We start from the raw sequence: 19,763 nt of genomic DNA, 5'->3' as shown, positions 1-19,763 counted from the left end.
ACGCTTTTTCTTTACTAAAGGGGGAATGTTTATACCGTCTGCCATCAAAGTGTTTAATGCCAAGTCTGCAGCCCAGCTTTTATATGCCTCCAATATCTGGATAGGGGGATTAACATCTGAGATAGATAGGCTGCAGACAAGGTTTTTGAGGACCCTTCTTCAACTCCCAAAGTGTGTCCCTAATTCGGTACTTTTGTTGGAAACCGGGGAAAGCTCTCTTTCGCTTAGGGCTTGGTGGTCTGCCTTAAAATTTTGGATGGAAGTTAGTCTTTTTGGGAGGGGCTCAGGTCTGCTTCCCTGTCTGGCTCAGGACAACTACGTGAACAGCTGGTCCAAGCTTCTTGCCAGGAAGGTAGCTTCAATAGGTCTCTCCTCTTCCCTCCTCCTTAATCTGGGCTTGAATTTTGCTTTTAAAGCTATCAAACAAAGACTGTGGGATATAGCCTTCTGCGACTTACGTGCTCGCTCTCATGTTTCTTGCTCTCCCAGTGCATTGCACGTTCATTACGTTGGGCCTCTCCAGCTGGCTGACTATCTAAAGAACTTGTCGGTCGCTAAATATCGTATTGCCTTCTCCAAGGCCAGATGCAATGTTTACTCTATTGAATTACTTCAGGGCAGATATGCTGGTATCCCTTATCAGGAACGACGGTGCCCCTGTAGGAATACGGAAGTGGAGACGATGGAGCATATCCTTCTGTCCTGTAGCTTTTATAATCAGGCCCGCCATCTTATGATTACCCCATTGTTGAGCAAACTGCCCAGAACTTCAGGCAAATTTTATGTTAAGTTTCTGTTGGAAGATAAGTCTTCAAGTGTAACTTTGGCTGTTGCTAAATTTCTTACAGTGGCGGCCAAGATTATAGCTCTTTGTGTATTAGACTAAAGTTGATAATAGCTCTAATTGTATGATTTCATGTCTGATTCTTGTGTTTGGTTGTTTGTTGTTTGTTTGTTTTCTTTTTATGGATCTATAGATCGCAATAAAGAAAGTAAAGTAAATGTACAGAGTTTAAGTACTTCTCTGACTCGAATACACTACAAATATGGGTATTGCAACAGCTACAGGAAATACATCTCCATCTGTTTTTTTTATCGGTTATCTTGCCTTGCAGACATCTTACTCCACCCTCCAACTGCCGGAGTTGACACCGTCTTGTGACATGGTTTCAGCATCAGCTGAAAGCGTGAAAGCAATTGCAGCCTTGAAACTATGTTTTAATTAAGCAGGAAGCCATGAACTTTATAATTTATAGAGCTAATGATTTATAGAGCCATTTTCCTATAACTGTGGGCATGGGTAAAAGAACCACCCAGCTTGATTTCCTCAACAGAGGATGATCAGGGATCTGGAAACATTGCCCTATGAGGAGAGATTGAAAGAACTGGGCATATTTAGCCTTGAGAAGAGTAGACTGGGGGGAGAGATGATAGTACTCTGCTACTCCCCATTACAATACTTGTAAATGGTCTTGATGCCTAGCTCTCAACTTACTTGTAGCCAAGGGAAATTTTGCAACCTAAGCAGTAATAAATGCATTATTGCCAGCCAGCAAGATACAGATTTGCTCAAGGGAAAGTCAGGTAGAAAGGTAGCAAAGAATGTAGACAAGAATTATTTCGTCTAGGGGATTTATATAAAGGGCATTGCAACAGTTAATGTTGAATGTCCTCCACTTCCCCTGACTCACAGATGCAGAGTCTTTGGTGCACAGAGGTGTTATTAAAACTTCCCTTTAGATATGCGGAGGGCATACACTGTAAATGCAAAGCTGTAAATGCTTTTCTAAGTGGTGCCAGCGTAAGATTGATAAAGTACTGCTCCAACCCAAAAGATGTTTTGTATATTGGGTACCAGGAGGGGTAAGCCATTTGGGAAAGTAAATGAAGATCCCGCCATTTGGAATCAAGATAATTTTTTTCTTTGATAAGTTGTTTGACTCTGTTAGAGGAATAATTTGGTCAGGCTTCCACATTAATCCCGTAACGATAGAGTATTATACTGACTGAGTTTGCCCAAGAACTCCGAGACAAGGATTGTAATTGCTCTAAGTAGCATTTTTGGGGAGCTGGGAAACAATTAGCTGATTTAGTCAACCCTTTATTAACGATGTTGCAGCGTCCAATAAAACCAAAACAAAATGTTTTACTGAATAAGGTCCGTAGACATATCAGATACCTAAGGCAAAACTGCCGTCCATTGATTAGATAAAATAGGATACTCCGATTCCTTCTTCCATTCCTGCTGAAAGACCCTGTGTATCATATTATTCACTGATAATAAGTATTTAAAATCATGAATTGTAGGTTGATATTCCTGGTCAGCTTCAATAAGTATTTGCAATAGCAAAGGTAACTATTCAGCAGGCTGGTGCCTGAGATTTACATTCCCTGTTATTATGACTTCCTGGTCAGCTCAGTGTTTGGCAGGCTGGGTTTGGCTGTATAAACTGTTCCCTGCCAGATTTGGGTGGCAGGGAGTTCCCGGTGCTAAGCAGAAGCACGGGACTCCAGTGCCAGAGATTTTTATCCTTCCCGTGACCTTGTTTGGGCTTTGGCAATGTACCCTGAGTTACCAACGTATGCAGCGTTTGAAGAAGCTCTCCTGGGATGGTTTGTTAGCCTTTCAAGAATTCCCCCATTGTGATTGCCTGGGGAACCAGGTTGCTATTGTAGAGAGTAGCATTTTGACTGTATGTTATTTTGGAGCCTAAAGCTTTCTGACCAACAACCAGCTTTAAATGTTTAGGAAGTGTGTAACCATTAAGCTTTTTACCATGGGAGATCCTCAATAAAAGAAGTCTCACTGATGTGAGTATTTCCTGTAAGCTTGCCAGCACGTGTGAATGCCAGAAGGAACAGGCATGCACATGACAAGTAGAAAGACAAAAAGGACAGAAGAAAAGAAAAGAATGAACAAAAACTTCTGCAATTTTCACACAGTAATGTGAGAGAAGTTCTGAAAAGCCAGGGAGATGTACACTGTGACTGGGGGACTGATTGATTGCTTTTGTAGTAATATTTTAGTGAGATGGTTCTACAACAAAATACTTGTATATATTTAATATCGGGGTTCAAAAAATTTCACCAATAAAGCCCCTTTTATTTATTTATTTATTTATTTATTTCTTACCCGCCTCTCCCTCTGGACCAAGGCGGGGATCAACATTGAATACAAATACAGTAGTGTGAAAAAGACAGTACACCCTCTTGGAATTGTATGATTTTACATATCAGGACATAATAACAATCATCTGTTCCTTAGCAGGTCTAAAAATTAGGTAAATACAACCTCAGATGAACAACAACACATGACATATTACACCGTGTCATGATTTATTTAACAGAAATAAAGCCAAAATGGAGAAGCCATGTGTGAAAAAGTAAGTACACCTTCTGATTCCATAGCTTGTAGAACCACCTTTATCAGCAATAACTTGAAGTAATCATTTTCTGTATGACTTTATCAGTCTCTCACATCGTTGTGGAGGAATTTTGGCCCACTCTTCTTTACAACGTTGCTTCAGTTCATTGAGGTTTGAGGGCATTTGTTTATGCACAGCTCTCTTAAGGTCCCGCCACAGCATTTCAATCGGGTTGAGGTCTCGACTTTGACTGGGCCATTACAACACCTTGATTCTTTTCTTTTTCAGCCATTCTGTTGTAGATTTGCTGGTGTGCTTGGGATCATTGTCCTGTTGCATGACCCAATTTCGTCCAAGCTTTAGGTGTCGGACAGATGGCCTCACATTTGACTCTAGAATACTTTGGTATGCAGAGGAGTTCATGATCGACTCAATGACTGCAAAGTTCCCAGGTCCTGTGGCTGCAAAACAAGCCCAAATCATCATCCCTCCACCACCGTGCTTGACAGTTGGTATGAGGTGTTTGTGCTGATATGCTGTATTTGGTTTTCGCCTAACGTGGCGCAGTGCATTATGGCCAAACATCTCCACTTTGGTCTTGTCTCTCCAAAGGACATTGTTCCAGAAGTCTTGTGGTTTATTCAGATGCAATTTTGCAAACCTAAGCCGTGCTACCACATTCTTTTTAAAGAGAAGAGGCTTTCTCCTGGCAACCCTTCCAAACAAACCATACTTGTTCAGTCTTTTTCTAATTGTACTGTCATGAACTTTAACATTTAACATGCTCACTGACACCTATAGAGTCTGAGATGTAACTCTTGGTTTTTTTGCAATTTCTCTAAGCATTGCACGGTCTGACCTTGGGGTGATTTTGCTGGGATGTCCTCTCCTAGGAAGATTGGCAACAGTCTTGAATGTTTTCCACTTTTGAATCATCTTTCTCACTGTAGAATGATGGACTTTAAATTGTTTGGAAATGGCCTTCTAACCCTTCCCAGATTGATGGGCAGCAGCAATTGCTTCTCTTTTTTTTTTTTTCTTAAATATTTTTTTTAATTTTTTTTATTAAACAACATATAACAACAACAAAACATCAAATAAAAAAACACTTGTTACATAAACATAAAATTACCTTAATATCAAATATTCAAATTTTGCCTATTAAACATATTTATACTAAACATAACAGTGCTCCCCCCACCTCGGGATCTCATTCCTGTTTCCAAAAACTCATAGTTTCTTCTGTTGGTGGTTTCCCACTTCCTTTAGAAAATACAAACTCCAGGAACTTTTTCCATATACCCTCAAAATCATTTGTTTTTGCTATACCTTTTTTCATTTTAATATTACATGTCAATTTATCATTTATAGCAATGTCCCACACTTCTTTATACCATTCTTCAATACAATAGTCTCCTTGCATCTTCCAGTTCCTGGCTACAATCAGCCTCACAGCCGTCAACAGATTCGTTATTAGCTCTTTCGTTTCTTTATTACATTTAAGTTCTTCTTGCGGTGAAAGTAGTGCAATCCTTGGTGTGACTTCTACTTTAAATCCCACTATCTGCTCAATCTCATAAAAAACCTTGAGTACTATTATATATTTATGTATTTGAAGATACAGATAGGACAGCAGAGATGGGAGGGATTATGGAGACAGAGAGTGTTGAGAAATATGTCAGTAAGAATAAAGGAGAATTACTACAAACTGGTATGGAGGTGGTATTTAACTCCGGTCAGATTAAATAAGATTAATAATCAGCTTTCAGCAGATTGTTGGAGGGGTTGTGGTGAAAAAGGAACGTATTTACATATGTGGTGGGACTGTAAACATGTGCAAAAGTTGTGGAAGATGGTTTTTTATGAGATTGAGCAATTGCTTCTCTAAGATCATTGCTGATGTCTTTCCTCCTTGGCATTGTGTTAACACACACCTGGATGCTCCAGACCAGCAAACTGAAAAAACCTTTGGCTTTTATAGAGGTGGTCATACTTGCTGATGATCAATTAATTATGGGCATTTGGTTAGCAGCACCTGTCTGCTACTTAGCATCTTAATTCCTATGGAAGCAGTAAGGGTGTACTTACTTTTTCACACATGGCTTCTCCATTTTGGCTTTATTTCTGTTAAATAAATCATGACATGGTGTAATATGTCATTTATTGTTGTTCATTTGAGGTTGTATTTACCTAATTTTTAGACCTGCTAAGGAACAGATGATTGTTATTATGTCCTGATATGTAAAATCATACAATTCCAAGAGGGTGTACTTTCTTTTTCACACGACTGTATACAAAATACATAAAACTGGTTAAAAACATTAAACTAATACATTATTATATTTATATAATAATGTATTATAATGTATACTAATACATTATACTATATTTATTGGATGAGTTTCAGTTATTGAGGCCCGAGGATGTGGACAAGGTGCTTGGCCAAGTCCGGTCGACCACCTGTGTGCTTGACCCTTGCCCCTCGTGGCTCATTACATCAAATAAGGAGGGGATCGCCGGCTGGGTCCAGGAGGTTGTAAATGCCTCCTTGAGAGAGGGAGTGGTGCCGGCCTCTTTAAAAGAGGCGGTAATTAGACCACTCCTGAAGAAGCCTAATCTGGACCCGGAAGATGTTAACAACTACAGGCCGGTGGCTAATATCCCTTTCCTGGGCAAGGTGCTTGAGCGGGTGGTTGCAGGACAACTCCAGGCACTCTTGAATGAAACGGATTATCTAGATCCATTTCAATCGGGTTTCAGGCCTGGTTTTGGAACAGAAACTGCCTTGGTCGCCCTGTGGGATGACCTCTGTCGGGAGAGAGACAGGGGGAGTGCGACCCTGTTGGTTCTCCTGGACCTCTCAGCGGCCTTCGATACCATCGACCATGGTATCCTTCTGGATAGGTTGTCTGAACTGGGAGTTGGAGGTACTGTGTTGCAGTGGTTCCGCTCCTACTTGGATGGCCGATTCCAGAAGGTGTTGCTGGGGGATTATTGCTCTGTGCCGTGGCTCCTAAGCCATGGGGTTCCGCAGGGCTCTATTTTATCCCCTATGCTGTTTAACATATACATGAAGCCACTGGGGGAGGTTATCCGGAGATGTGGACTGAGGTGTCATCAATATGCGGATGACACCCAGCTCTACCTTTCCTTTTCATCAAACCCAGGTGTGGCAGTGACTGTTCTGAACCAGTGCCTGGGCACGGTAATGGACTGGATGAGGGCTAACAAACTGAGACTCAATCCAGACAAGACTGAGGTACTGTTAGCGGGTGGTTCATTTGTCCGGCGAGGTGATGTTTGCCCTGTCCTGGACGGGGTTGCACTCTCTCTAAAGGATCGGGTCCGTAGTTTGGGGGTGCTCTTCGATCCAGAACTGTCACTTGAGGCACAGGTGAACTCAGTGGCAAAGAGCACCTTTTATCAGCTTAGGCTGATATACCAACTGCGCCCTTATCTGGACAGTGATAGCCTAGCTACAGTTATCCATGCTCTGATAACCTCTCGTTTGGATTACTGCAATGCGTTATACGTGGGGCTGCCTTTGAAAACGGTCCGGAAGCTTCAGCTGGTACAAAACAGGGCAGCCCGTTTACTAACAGGGACTGGCTGGCGAGATCACATTACGCCAGTCCTTTTACAACTTCATTGGCTGCCAGTCCAGGTCCGGGCCCGATTCAAAGTGCTGGTATTGACATTTAAAGCCCTAAACGGTTTGGGGCCAGGTTATTTGAAGGAACGCCTCCTCCCATATGTACCTACCCGGACCTTAAGATCATCTACAGGGGCCCTTCTCCGTGAGCCCCTGCCAAAGGAAGTGAGGCAGGTGGCTACTAGGAGGAGGGCTTTCTCCGCTGTGGCACCCCGGTTGTGGAATGAGCTCCCCAGAGAGGTCCGCCTGGCGCCTACACTGTACTCCTTTCGTCGCCAGCTGAAGACCTTTTTATTCACTCAGTATTTTAACACTTAATTTTAACTTAAATTTAAATTATACTGTTTTAACTCTGTATTTTAACCTTATATCAATTTTGCTGCGTGGTTTTATCCTGGTTGTGCTTTTTATATTGTATTTTGTATTTGTATTTTTAACTTGTTGGTTGTTTTATGATGATTTTAATTTTTGTGAACCGCCCAGAGAGCTTCGGCTATTGGGCGGTATAAAAATGTAATAAATAAATAATAAATAAATAAATAATTAAAATCTCAAAACCTTTTAAGCATTTTAAAATTCGACTGAGATTTAAGGTGCCTAAGGCTAAAAAATGTGCATAAATTCATTGAAATGGAGAATTGTGGAGAAATTTCTAGGATTTTAATTTTAAAATCCTTTCCCCTTCTTCCCTAGAAACCAAAATGGCTAAATCTTCATGCAAGCCTTCAAATGAATTTTAGCATTTGGAGGAAAATTAAATAGGAATTGAATAATAGGAGCATTTGAGGGATTAGAAGGAGTTGCTTGTATTAGAGGAATAGAAGAAAAGTAGAGTTCCTCTAAATTAAAAATAATTTAATTGTCTCTCTTTTCTCCAAAGGAATATTTCTTACCACGAATTTTGCCAATATACCATCATTATGCATATCTCCTTCATCAAAGTTTTGACCTTTTGAGATATGGCTGTTCTACTAGGTAAGTCCTTATATATTTTTAATCAATGCCATCATCCTTGTTTTAAAACACAAAACATGAAAATAAGCCCCATCTACATCATTGAGTCTTACTTACAAGAAATATGTTCACTGGAACAAACATACATACTAGGTGGAATGCTGTGGTTCCTTTACCTCCTTTTTGTGAGATATCTACACAACATAGACCCTGTTCAAATGATACGCTTAGCCATGGTGGTTAAGCATTTTGAGCTAAACATTATGACTTAGCATGTCGTGTGAACCATGGCATAGCATGTTGTGTGAACTATTCCTAACCATGGTGACTACATAACCATGGTTTAAATATGCTCACTAACCATTTGCTGCAAAAGGATTAGCTGCCTAACCATGGCTTAGCATATTGTCTGAACTGGCCTGTTGTTTAGCTCAAAATGCTTAACTACCATGGCGTAGCATGTTCTGAACAAGGTCTCTATATCTTTTTAGACCTCAAAAACCCAATCAATTTTTTAAAAAAGAATGCTACAGCACTACAATCTCTGCAGGTGTAGGTTATTTTAGTTCTAACTTGTGAATTGGATGTGTGCTGTCCTTACCACACACACCAGTACAGTTTTTTTTCCTGTTACTTCTTGTCCACCTCTACACATGGATAAGGTATCCACATGTATCTGACTGACACATATATTAGGAAATTTAACAAGAAGTCACAGTGCACTTCAACAGGATCTGGGACACCCAGGAGGGGCAAAAGAGAAAATTAGCGAAAGATTAGGGTACTCAAATAAGTGGCTTACTACAAATAGGGAATTATCTTTTCTCTTCAAACCTTGCCCCTTATACACTTTCAAGTCCAGATCAAGGAAATGCCACCTTTCCTACCAGACTTTGACCAGTCTCAATACCGCTGCCACCATATATTCCCAATAATATACCTATTGTCTCACTTTGTTACTATCTTGAATGATAATTGCCACACTGAATGTTGATGAACAAAAGAAATGATTATTTATAAATATCACTTTAAAATAATATCTAAGATGTATTTGTGTATGTGTTCAATAAAGCACTGAAGTTATTGTTTCTTTTTTATTATACCTATCCTATTCTCAACTCCTTCCTCTGCCTCTAACCCCAAAAGAGCAAACAACTCATCCCTGCACTCTCTGACACTAACTGTCCTCAACTCTGTTTAACTAACTAAAAAACTGACTACGGACACTTCTACTTGAAACAGTCACCTCATGCTCTCCACCAATCAGTCACCAGCACACCAACATTCCATTCACTCTCTCCCCACTCCCACCTTAACTCACTTAGTGTAGTCACTATATATAATTCACATTGACAACATTGCCAAATATACCAGCCTGTAAAATGTGGGAAATGTTGAACTGGAAAATGTTTTTGGAAAATTCTTCAATGCAAGTCAAGCTAATGTGCATAGCATCATTTGCATTGAAGCATTTTCAGTTTGCATTGGAAAATCACTAGAGAGTGATTTAATTTAGCATGTTTACTAAATATAAGTAAAATAAAAACAAAGGTCAAAAAGTACCCATATTATTATTTTTTCTGAACACGCCTTAGGTATTTGACCTGAAATATTTGAGGGCAAAAAATTAAAGCAGTTAATGTGATTTAAATGTTATATTATGTAGACCTTTTTATTGGAATACTTGTGAAAAATTTTTTTAAAAAGACAACAGCATATACCTCCCTTACATTGTTTAAATGTAAGAATGAAACAAAGGTACTGAAAACTGTTGATACACTAACAGCTTTTCTACATGAGGCATTCATTCTGTGCTCATCATTCCTTACTCACACTTAAGTATATGTTCTTCAGATGATGTTGTTGATGACCATTATACTTTTTTTGTGTGTGTTGTGGGGGCGGGGAAAATAGTAACTTTCTTCACTAATCCTTGTGAGCACATTGAGGGGTGAGCCACCAGCCTTTAGTGGCAGATCTGTGAAACGGTGCAGAACCACAGTTGCGATTCCCCTTGCAGCTCATAGCAGAAGAGCTATGTTTCAAAGGTGGGAAATGTCTCTAACTGGGAAGCACCCTGTCTGTGCTGGAAATAGTTTATATAGACACCAATATGTAAAAATGAATATATATCTAAGGTACTTTATTGTGACTAGAGATATGTTTTACACTTTTTAAAATCTCATATTTTGTCTGTGGAGCTCAGGATTTGATGTCCATTAGAGATGGATAGCCCTTAGGCTTGTGGGAACTCCTGTTTTTTTTAGTAGAATTCCGAGAGCCACCAACAAAGGTCTGGTGCAAAAGAAATAGAATTAAAAAATTATGTGCTCTCCTGCACTGCACTAGCTTTCTAGCACACCAGCTTTCTATTTCACTTATGGTGATAAATGAAATATTCAAGTAGGACAAATAATGGCAAAATATGTTAAAGGTCACTTTGTGAGTGAAATCTGTAATTTCATCAAACACACTTCACAACCCTAAATTCGGGGCTTCAAAAGTCAGGGAGAGAACCCTAAATTTGGGGCTTCAAAGGTCGGGGAGAGAACCCTATAAAATATTCCGTATGTATGTACTTTCCATATTGTAGGGCCTGACAGTTATAGCTACTGATACTTCTGCAAATTTTTCTGTGTCATAAATTTAATTCAAGTTGATTGAGCATCCAAGTCCTCGAAGCATGGAACTGTAGACTGAGAATCTGAAAGATCATAGAATAGAATGGAATTGGAAGGAAGAGAAATCCCATTCTCAAGGGCAGGCATTTTATCAATCAATCCTACCCCACTTCTCCAAATAGGCCACTCAATCCAGATTAGAGCAAATACACTGAAAACAGTTATCTGCACAGGAAATAGCACAAGTATGGCTTAATTTGCACCATTTTTTAAAATGAAATTCAACATGTTTAATATTTATCTCTCACCTCCACTTTATTTATTTGTTTTTATTTTGGCTTTTCCTTCTAGATCTGGCATAGAAATAATAATTAAAACAGCATGTTGGTTTGGACTCCGTGCCTGTTTAGACCTGTCTTCTGAAATGTTCAGCAAGTGGATGAACAATCCCAGTCCTGAGTAAATATGGCCTTTAATGTATACATTTTCTGTGTAACTAGCTTGTGTGGGAGATGTTGCTAATTGGATACAACTAATTGGTTTTGACTCCCCCACAGGAAGGCAATACAAATGAGACTGAGGCACCCGTCAAACTATTTCCCCCCTCTGCAGGTGAGTGGGGCGATTCCTCCAATCATTTGTATGTGTGGAAGGAAGCCCTTCTTGCCATGAAATGGCTGCAGAGGGGCGCAAAGTCCCACCACCACCAAGGTCCCTTTGGGCAACATCCCCTCTTCAGCCAGTTTCATCCTCTCTTCAGCCTCCTTTTCAACCAGCCTTTTGCAGGGGGCTTTCCTCATCTCTATTCAAGCCAATGAGGGATTTCTTACATTACCACTTGATGTCCCACCGTTAGGAGAAGTACAAGAAAATGTCCTCCCCTGAGATCCAAGAGCACAGGCAGGCCATGTTTCTTTGCTGGTATTGGGAAAATATAATGAAATTTTAACAGTCAAGAAATGTCAATAAAGTTGGAGCCAGGTGTATCTCTCCACCATACAGAAGGCCCTGTCTTACGTCACCACCTGATGTACTTCCCCTAATAGTGGGACAACAAAATTTAAGAGCAAGCAGAGGGTGCTACAGACTGTTTTTCCATAGGTGTTGGGGAGCATTGTGGAAAAATGAGGGTTTTGAAAACAAAAATAATCCATGGAACAGAGTCATTAACTGGGGCCATTTGTGGGATTTCATGAGCAATAAGCTATCTGTTCCTCAAAGCAATCTTGGACAATGATATTTGCTATGATTAACATCAGCCCAAAGATGGTCCTATCCAAAGCCCACATCTAATTTCCACATTTCTACGTTTGCAAAAATATTTTCTTACAGATTTTGCTCAATTTGAAAGTAACTCATCTAAACGGAAGCATTTTGCCAGCTCCTGAGAGTGATTTATAAGGGAAGAAGAGGTGTCACTACTTCCTACATGTGTCTGCCATGCAACATAACTTGAAAGTACTTTGAATTAGGTTCTGTTGCAGGGTTTATTGCACATGAAAGCTAATGAACACATGAAGCTGCCATATACTGAGTAGGACCATTGGCCCTTCTAGCCCAGTAATCTCTGTTACAACTAGCGATACTTCTCCAAGTATACAGACAGACGTCTTTCCAGCTTTTATGCCCTTTTAGGACAGGGGAGGTAATGCGGGGTCCTGAGGACCATTTTCACCAGCCCCAGATTTTCCTGTAATGTACTCCTGCAAGGTAGCCCATGGAATTCCCATGCACCCTGCAGTGTCTCCGAAACATATTGTGAGTTTGCAGCCGAAATACAGTGGCGAACTTCTACGAAATAGTAATTAGCTCAAATTTACATTTGAACACTACATATGGAGCAATAATTAGGTCAAACTTTGCATGAGAACAAGGTAAATTTGACATGTTTACATCTTCATACTGATAAATGGATGTTGTTTTAGCTGTTGCAAATTTTGGCAATGGCGTCAGGGTGCAGCATGGGTTTTACGTGAGCTGCATGTTGCCAATGACTGTTGGAGCAGGAGATAATGTGAATGGAACTCAGGTCCTTCTACCTGCCAAGCCTGGGTTGTCCCAATGACATTCAGCCCCTTCCCTCTCCAGTGGCAAGAATGCAAACCCTATTCTCTGAAAGCTTCCACCCTTGCCATGGGAGTATTTTGCTACGTGGAAACAGGGGTAGTGACTTAGCGCATAGATGTCAACTTGCAGATGGATCCATTGACAACCACAGCCCTGGTTCTCTTGCCTTGTGCCACATTTCTTCCAATTATCACATTATACAAACAAAGGAATAACTATCAATTTTACTTTTAACTAATGATTGATTTGTTAAAGGGAGTTCTGTTCACCTTCGAGCCATATAATATTAATGCTCAAATAAATTAAGATGTAGTAATCGGTTGATCAGAAAACAGTCATGTTTTTTTTAAGTGAGTGCTTTCTATTATAATATTGCAAATTCTAGTTCTGATTGAAAAGAGAAACTTCATTAAAAATGGAAAGAGCATATAATACTTTTCAAATATTGTTCTATATTTATTTATTACATTTATATCCCACCTTTCTTCTATCGTGGAACTCAAGGGGGCTACATGGGATGCCCAGGCAGTCTCCCATCTAGTCACTGACCAGGCACAGACCTGCTTAGCTTTAACAGGATGGTGGCTCCAGACTAAGCCCTGGGTCTGTAGTTCCATATAGTAGAACTATATTAAGGAATGTTTTGAAAATGTCAAATTCCAAACCTGAAGTAAATATTCTGGGCTGAATCAGGTTTGTCTTTCTGCTAGTGAAACACGTTCTCCAGGCCCCTGCAGCCTCCCATCCACCCCCAAATCTGATTTGAAGGGTGGGCAACTGTTCAGAGGAAATTTAAGGGGGATGCAGAAGGGCTGTACAGGGAGGCGGGGAAGTCTGCTTGCGAGACTAATGTCGTCCTCTTAACTTTTGAGCTTTCCTATTTGTACAAATAGTCCTGTTTGGGCTATTCCCTGATTTATTAGGAAAAACAGTAGCCTTCCCACATATGAATCTCCAAATTAGTAATCTCTTAGCTGACATTCAACACCCTAAACATCTGTGGTCTCAATCATATTTTCTTGACATCAGTGGGAAATCTAACCAAGTTGTACTTAGAATATTATCAAGTCATAGAGACAATTAAATTACTTTATATCAATAACCTGTTTTAATTGTGAAGCAATTCATTGTGCCATGCCAGTTCTGAGTCCTATTCTATCTTGCAGGGCTCCCTTTTGTCTTAGCACAACCATTTGTTGCTATGGTGTTCAGATGGGTAGTGATAAAGAGTGGGACTTTGCATGGAAAATGTTCAAGCAGAATGATACCAAACAAAAGTATTCTATATTCTCTGCCCTGAGCTGTACACGTGAGCCGTGGTTACTTCAAAGGTAACATATTTCAGTGCACTTAAAAATAAGTTATGATTTGCCAAGCCAAGATAGTCAATGCAATTATTAATTTATTTTAGTTTTCACTGCACAGGCATTTCTATGTTGTTGTTTTTTGCAATCCCATAGTTTATTATAATTAGAGCTATTCTGGCTAGATTATCTGATCAGCTTGCATGAATGTATGCTTAAGTAATTGAATGGTGCATTGCAGAAAAATTGAGACAGAAATGAATTTGATTTTAAAAGAAATTATAGCTGTATCTCTGCTGTCAGAGAGGTTGTTTGTCTATAAATGAATGATGATATTCTTAGGATTCTGTGAATACTTTGGGTTTCAGTAGGGGCCTGCTTTCTATTGTTCAACTTATTATTTACAGGATGTCCTCTGTCGATCGTAAATGTCGTCTGGGTGTATATACGGGAAGGCGGTGTTTAGGGCTTTATAGGATAACATAATCTTTATAGGATAACGTAACCTTTATAGGATAACATAACCTTGTACGTAGCTCAGTAGCTAACAGGCAACTAGTGCAGTTCTTTTAACACAGGTTTTATGTGGGTAGAGCTCGGAGTCCCAGTGACCACCCAAGCTGCTGTGTTCTGCACAAATGGCAGCTTCCAAACCACACACATTGGTAGCACCACATAAGAGCACATTACAGTAGTATAATTGTGAGGTTTCCAGTGCATGAATGACCGTGGCTAGGCTATCCCTACCCAGGAACCAACCGAAGTTGATAATGGGTGCTCTGGGCCACTGAGACCACCTGGGTCTCCAGTGACAAAGATGGATCCAGTAGTCCCCCCCCCCACCAAATTATGGACCTGCTCCTTCCGAAGGAGTACAACCCCTTCCAGAACAGGCAAACATCCCTATTCCCAGACCTGGGAACCACCAACCCACAGGGCATCTGTCCCACCCTGTGATGTCCACTCATACCTCATGAATATCTGTAGGTAGGAAGAGGCCTTCATGCTTACAGTTGTATGTGCAAAGGCTTCCATGCAAGTAGGAACCCTGATAGCACAATGTTCCTGCTTGCAAAGAAGTATTTGTGTATACAGGCATCTCCTACAAACATAATATTGTACATGTGGACTTAATGTACATAATATTGTACATGTTCAAGGGGAAGGGACTGTATGAGATGTGTGGGGCTACTGAAGTGGAACTACTTGTTTAACCCACATCAAGGATGGAGCTACTTTTTTAACTCACATGGTCAGGGGGATAAACCACACCTGAATAGACATATACATAGCCCAGTGATTTGCGATTCATAACACAATTGTAACCAGATGTTTTACATCCTTTGTCCATTATCTTTTATTTGTCTTTGCAAGGCAACCATGTACAAACACTGATCCTAAACTTAATAGTATTTTATAAGTAAGCTTTACCCTTTGGGGAATTTTATATTTATTTTGAACAAATTTCTCTACAGATTCTTGCAGTACATCCTCAACGATAGTGTAATTCCATCATATCTGGTAACCAAAGCGATTAAAGATGTAGCCAGCAGTGAGATTGGTCACCGGATAGCATGGAAATTTGTAACAGAAAATTGGTCGCATTTGTATAATAGGTACGGCAAGCAAGTACTTGATGTAATGTGACTACGGCCTGCATTTCTTAATCTAATAATGTGCAGAGAGGAGAAAGTCAAGTCTTTGTGATTTTCTTTCACTCTGAATTCTCAACAGAATAAGGGATAAAAAGCAAATGGTAGAGATATGCTTGGGAATCTGTTTTGTTTCATTTATTTATTAACCAGAAAAAATAAACAGTGCAGTGGAAATATCAGTGATTGATGCAAAGTATTTGAATAATAAATTAGCATGAACCTATTGGCTTGGATTCAGAGTAGTCCTTCTGTAAATCTGTTTGAGGAAGGGACTGCAATCCTGCAAAGGCTCCTCTTCCTGGAAGGGCGAAGGGAGTTACTTTGTATTCATTTCCCCCTTCTCTGTGCAGACTGCCACAGATAAGATATAGATACACATGCATATACTTTCATAATCCTGAGTTAAAGTAGTCAAAAAAGAAATACAAGAATACTGAAAACACGAAAAATGGAATAATGAACTTAAAACAGACTGTTCATTCCCTTAATGAAATGCATCCTCTTAGGTCATGGGTGGGCAATCTATGGGCTACATACACTCCTTGGCTGTTCTCACAGAGTCATGGGATCCCCACCCACTTTTCCCTGATGTCTGGCTAAGGAACCATTAGCTGAGCGGTGGAGGAAAAGCCGCTATTCGGGCACTGCAGTTATCAGACACAATCGTCACCAAATCACTGGGGGGGCGGAGAATGCGAATCTCAGTCACACCCCAGCAGTCCCAATGCAGCCAACACTATTGTTTCTCTGCAGCTAATGCCAGCAGAGAAACTACACACTTTTAGCCTCACCCAGGAATCCTGAAGCAGCCAAAACTACTCTTCTCCGCTGCTAATAGAAACAGAGAAACGGTTTGGGATTGCTGGCGGGCAGGTCTGGGGAGGGCTATTTAACTTTCCCCGCAGCTAATCCAATCCAAGCAGGATCACTAGTTCTCTGCATTGGGATCGAGGGCGGTGGGGCAGGTGGAGGCTCTCTGTGTTTTCTTGTTATGAACACTCATGCTTTCTTTTACAGGAGTGGGTTTCAAGCATTAACAGCTTTCATGTCAACTTTCAGTACAGACTTAGAAGTCCAAATGGTAAGTAGAATAATTGAACCATAACATAAATAACATAGAACAGTTGCTCTAAAATGAGATGAATCTGAGCCCTTGGAAAATATTGTTCTTTTATATATATAAAAAAATCATATGGAACTGAATTTTTTTAAATGAACTTGCATTTGTTAAACTGCTTCAAATCACTTATATCTCTCTGATGCATTTCAGTACAGCCTGGAATCTGGAGAACTAGGTGACATCCGGTGTTGTGCTAGCAGAACTAGGAAACTAATGACACAACATCCTTCCCCAGGCAGGCCTCAAATTCCCCCCTCCCCAAATGCTACACACAGTGTTGGGGGACCCTCCTGAATGGGTGTGCTGTGGCACAAGGGACTGAAGGCAGAAGCACCTTCTCCAGGTAGAACTCCTGCTTGCGTGAGGTGCCTCCACTCAATTTTCAGGACATCCCCCTTCCCCCACAGCCCTCCGTGGAATAGCTCATCCCTTAGTTGGCTTCCATATGGGCAAGTGTCTTGAGAATTCCTTTCATCTGCCTGGTGCAATTTCTCAGTGTTTTCTTCCAGTAAAGAGATAAGGGATAATGGGTTTGAACATGACCAAGATGTTAATTATATTAGTAAAAATGCACAGCTTTGAATAACTCCTGCAGACTAACTATATGTGTTCATTATTTTTAGATCCAGGTTTTTCTTAACAATACTCTTGAACCGGAACTAAGAAGAATTCCTATTGATGAGTTGCAATCAGAAAAATCTAACAATGAAAAAAGAAAACAATCAGTGACTAAAATGATCAAGTGGCTAAAGAAAAATATGGATAGCTGACATTTGAGAACTCTTTCAAATATCTTGTTTTTGGTAGTGGATTGGTGGCACTATAGGGCCATATTTCAAAAGCAATTTGCATGCAATCATTTTAGACCTCTGGTAAGTGTGATCTGTGTTCCTTCCCTAGCAGGGCGCTGAATGGTAAGAAAGAGGGATGGAGAAAAAAGCAGAGCTGGCTGGCAGTTAGGGAAAATAAATGTTTTCGTCCTGTTTACCTCAGCAGATTACCCTGAAGTCAATATGGCCCTCATCTCGCATTTGGACTAGGCAGAGAGTTAAGCATTTCACACCTCTTGTACATGCTAAAGGAGGAATACTAGTGAACACAGCTGCTTTGATTTTCAAAGTATATGCCTAAACTTTTTCTTTTCATACTTTCATGTACAATGAGGATTCATGGCGTCAAAGTGCTGAACCCAGTCACACCTGTGTGGCCAGCCAGATGCCTCTGGAAAAGCCCAGAAGGACAACATCAGGACAGTAGCTCTTTCTTTCATTGTTGTTCTCCAGCAACCCATATTCAGAAGCATTCTGCCTCTCATTTGGAGATGGCATAGAGCCATCATGACTAGTAGCCAGATCGTTTTATCTCCATTAATTTTTCTAATCCCTTTTTATAGTCTGTGATAGCAAATGCCATAGTTTTAACTATGTGTGATGTGAAGAATTACTTACATTTCTCTGTTCTGAAACTCCCAACATTCACCTTCATTGGATGTATCCATGTTGAAGACTACCAGAGAGTAAGAAAAACTTCTTTCTTCTTCCTTCATAGTTTTGTCCCGACTTGCCTTTTTCTAAACTAAAAAGCCCCAAATGTTTTTACATTTTCTCATAGGGAAGTTGTTTCAGCCCACTGATTATTTTTGGTTTTCTTTTCCAGCTACACATATTCTGAGTTACAGCAACCAGAAGTGTACCGAGTATTACCAATGTAGGTCTGTTTTTGGACATAATGGGAAATTGTGGTTATAGTAACAAGGCTCTGTGTGAAAAGGGAGGGGTGAGGGAGCATGTAGGCCAATGCACATTTCTGGCTTGATGTACTTATGAGGCTGAGAACATTTCGTCTCTGAATTGGCCCCAATAGTGCTGGTGTGTATCATGTTGCTTCTCTTATATAAATTGAAGTATTTTTATTTTATTTTCATAACATCAGTTTTGCATATCCACATTCGATTTGGACTTCCAGCTGCTTAACAGTGAGCTGGATCCAGACTAATGCTTTAAATTCCATTTAAATCAATGGGACATGCTGGTCATGAGTTTGTATTTTGGCTTTTGCCAAAAAGGACAGGGTTTGTCCACAAATATCCGTATTTTCAAGTTTATCACCGGTGTTGAATTAGGAAAAGTATTTGAGATGACTAGCACAAATTGAATGGAAAGTCATGCAAAGAAACCATCTAAAGCAAAGCCTTGGCATTTCCAAATTATGACATTAGATGTCATGAAGCTAAGCTCAGAGAGCTTTGGCTATTGGGCTGTATAAAAATTAAATAAAATGACTGCTCTGAGGCCTGTTAAGTATTCTATTAATATGTAGTGTCAAATACATATTAATACATGGCTTGGGACCACAATACCTGATGGAACGCCTCTCCCGACGTGAATATACCCGGTCACTACGTTCAACATCTAAGGTCCTCCTCTGGGTGCCTACTCCGAGAGAGGCTCGGAGTGTGGCAACGAGGGACAGGGCCTTTTCGGTGGTGGCCCCCAGACTATGGAATGATCTCCCTGATGAGGCTTGCCTGGCGCCAACGCTGCTATCTTTCCGGCGCCAGGTTAAGACTTTCCTCTTTGCCCAGGCATATGGCAGCACATCTTAATCACCCACATGTTTAGTTTTTTAACAGTTTTTAATGCTTTATGTGTGTATGTTCTGTGTTTTAAAATTTTAAATTTTGTATACTTGTTTTTATCTCAATTTTAGAATTTCTGTAAACCGCCCAGAGAGCTCTTGCTATGGGGGCGGTATATAAGTTAAATAAATAAATAAATAAATATGCATGTTGTGATTATTTCCCAAAATCTGTTTTACGCTCTCCTTTTTGTAACTGATGAATTCTTCATTGAATATGTAAAAAATACACAACTGTTTTACACGCTAGAGATTATTGAGTTAACAGGTGAGGCTATAACATTAAGATTTGTTTTTCATAAAGGGATTTTCTCAGGAATCATTTCCCATTCTTTATTTCAATAATTGAGAGTGCACATACATGGACATTTAAAAACTGTCATACAGA

At 40.1% G+C, this 19,763-nt stretch overlaps 1 protein-coding gene across 1 annotated transcript in view; it reads left to right on the top strand.

Annotated features, from left to right (window-relative positions):
* LOC134400861 (aminopeptidase Q-like) overlaps positions 1 to 17,562 on the top strand; it is a 51,377-nt gene extending 33,815 nt beyond the window's left edge. Inside the window, exons 15-20 of the mRNA XM_063129495.1 lie at positions 7,898 to 7,992; positions 10,944 to 11,051; positions 13,826 to 13,990; positions 15,439 to 15,579; positions 16,636 to 16,699; positions 17,362 to 17,562. Of these exons, the coding sequence (XP_062985565.1) occupies positions 7,898 to 7,992; positions 10,944 to 11,051; positions 13,826 to 13,990; positions 15,439 to 15,579; positions 16,636 to 16,699; positions 17,362 to 17,508 (720 nt within the window). The 3' untranslated portion in view covers positions 17,509 to 17,562. The remainder of the gene's footprint in view (positions 1 to 7,897; positions 7,993 to 10,943; positions 11,052 to 13,825; positions 13,991 to 15,438; positions 15,580 to 16,635; positions 16,700 to 17,361) is intronic.
* Positions 17,563 to 19,763: the final 2,201 nt, after the last annotated feature.

Source organism: Elgaria multicarinata, chromosome 6 (assembly GCF_023053635.1).
Source record: "Elgaria multicarinata webbii isolate HBS135686 ecotype San Diego chromosome 6, rElgMul1.1.pri, whole genome shotgun sequence".
NCBI lineage: Eukaryota > Metazoa > Chordata > Lepidosauria > Squamata > Anguidae > Elgaria > Elgaria multicarinata.
This window is presented reverse-complemented; position numbering and strand designations above follow the sequence as displayed.